This window comes from Perkinsus marinus, assembly GCF_000006405.1.
Source record: "Perkinsus marinus ATCC 50983 genomic scaffold scf_1104296950430, whole genome shotgun sequence".
Lineage (NCBI taxonomy): Eukaryota > Perkinsozoa > Perkinsida > Perkinsidae > Perkinsus > Perkinsus marinus.
In genome coordinates, this window is record NW_003209599.1 from 1 (window position 1) to 2,206 (window position 2,206).

The following is a 2,206-nucleotide window of genomic DNA, read 5'->3' on the forward strand; positions in this document are numbered from 1 at the left end:
TCCGCATTGTGTTATCAGCGAAAAGGACCAATAGGATAACACACAAACCGAGCATGAAAACATCAGTGCTTATGATGACAGCTGCACGACCCCATCCACCATAGGTGAGTTCACCAAGTTGCTGGTAGGATGGATATTCACCGTTCTTAGAGTATCTCACACATGCATCAGTCAAGTGCTTTGCCATCCATAATGATGCAAGTGCCGCGATGGCCAGAAGTATATACCCGCCTATCCAACCAGCTTGCTCCATTACTTGAGGGAGACCGAGAATACCAACACCAATAGATGTCATAACCAGATTGGCTGTTGCACCGAAGATAGATAGTTTGTTAGATACCGCTGACCCACTGCCGAGCCCCATAGGAAACAAGGAAGGGAGTATAACAAAGACTGGGAGAGCATTGCCGAGAGAGTCTCGACTCTAATGTCGACGGGTGATCTGACTCCCGACCTACAGTATGGAAGGCTTACCCACAGCTATAACACAGCAATATCGGCAGCAGGAACACAGTGAAACTATCCGGTGGTCGTAGGGGCAAGGGGACAGAAAGCACGCTACTCCGAGTCGCTATCGTCCTCCGAATCATCATCACTATCATCATCGTCGGATTGCTCCTCAATCTGTCCAATCAACTGCGCCATTAAGGGCAACTGTCGATATGTATCTGCAGAGGGACAGTGAAAGGAGATACTACTGGTCATAGAATACCTACCGGGGGCACGGCTCCACCATGCTAAGAGGTCCTCTTTGCTTAAGTAATCATTGGCGTACATCCCCTGAGATACAACAGTTGCCCTCAACAATGTCGTTGTCAATACTAATGATGAGAGTACCCATATAAAGAGACAGCACTCCTTCTCAAAGTCCTGACCATACTGTGGACAGGATGCACAGAGATTATCCAAAGCCTCTATCCACCATTTAGAGAGGCCTGTCTGATCCGTCAAGTAACTACACAATAACACATTTGGAGATGGTATAACAGCGTTAGCCCAACTCACAGCTCTTCCAAGGCATCATCCCAATACTCATAGAATGACGCCACTACAGGCTGTTTTGGCTTACTACTATCACTAACAAGGACCTCACAGCACACCCGTGCAAGGGCCAACACAGTAGCTATCAATAGCTCTGATAGAGGGGCCTGGAGAGGACTAGATACCACCTTCCTTATCCGTGTGCCCTGCCTACTACCTGCTCTGTTGTCCGGTATATCCTGAGCTGTTGACACACGTGTGATACATCTTGCTTCTCATACCACCCTTCCTTGAAGAAGGCATACACCTATGATAGGGGTGTGGTGGTAGTCCTGCGTGATAACGGTACTGTTACCTCAGCCCTGAAGCCCTTCTTGAATGCTTTGTCGGTCCCACATGATGAATTGGCTATATCCTCCTCCTCAGTGGGCTCTTCGGTGCTTATAAATCCCTCCCTTGATACCCTAACGGCCTACAAACAACAATAATATTATCAGTGATGTTGAGCCTCTGACACAACACTATAATTTCTAAATCCCCAAAAGAGCCGAGAGTACCTTTATCTTAGCAAGTGCCTGAGCTGTATCCGGCAATGGAGTCCCAATGGTGACACCATCTACTGGATGGGCCTTGTTCGATGCAATAATACTGCCATTTGGTGGGATTACTACACATTCTACGCTCGTCGATGGTGATACAGTCGATCGAGCATGGATGATGCATCTGTGTGGTACTATCACACGAAGATGATGTCAGTGATAAGCTACTTTCTGATGGATGCCCCTGCCTCCACAACGACATCAGGCCCTATTATGCTACTTTCCAGTTCTACTCCTGCTCCTATTGTAGCTACACGAGAGTGACTGGGCTCCACATCATACTACTCAACAACTCTCTACTACCTCCAGGGGCAATATAGCATTGGTGGAGCCTAGCTGATGGATCAACCCTGGCTCTCGTATCGATATAAGCTATCTCTCCATGAACCTAATGGGACGAGGTTAGCGGCCCATACAAGGGCATTTGCCATCACCTCAGCGAGACCGTTACCACCGTGTTCGCCAGCAGTGCATTTCGAGTCCTTGCTAGCAAACAGGTGTCTTGACTCTACATTATGACTGGGCCAAGGAATTAGGAAATCCCTCGGTGATATCTCAAGCATCATCGTTACTGCTGCCTCGTAGTAAGTACCTATAGGCATGCTATAACCGGAGTGATGCTCAAC

At 48.0% G+C, this 2,206-nt stretch overlaps 2 protein-coding genes across 2 annotated transcripts; both read right to left on the bottom strand.

Moving 5' to 3' along the window:
• Positions 1-141: 141 nt before the first annotated feature.
• Positions 142-364, bottom strand: Pmar_PMAR010333 (hypothetical protein; the record flags this gene model as incomplete). The annotated part of the gene is made up of 1 exon (XM_002778157.1): positions 142-364. A coding segment is annotated over one exon (223 nt), but the record flags the coding sequence as incomplete, so codon positions are not given.
• Positions 365-558: 194 nt separating this feature from the next.
• On the bottom strand, positions 559-2,146 carry Pmar_PMAR010334 (hypothetical protein; the record flags this gene model as incomplete). The annotated part of the gene is made up of 10 exons (XM_002778158.1): positions 559-668; positions 717-780; positions 838-955; positions 1,006-1,148; positions 1,199-1,288; positions 1,337-1,453; positions 1,539-1,704; positions 1,749-1,830; positions 1,884-1,968; positions 2,015-2,146. 10 exons carry the CDS (start codon positions 2,144-2,146, stop codon positions 559-561), a joined length of 1,107 nt encoding a protein of 368 aa, XP_002778204.1.
• Between the last annotated feature and the right edge of the window lie 60 nt (positions 2,147-2,206).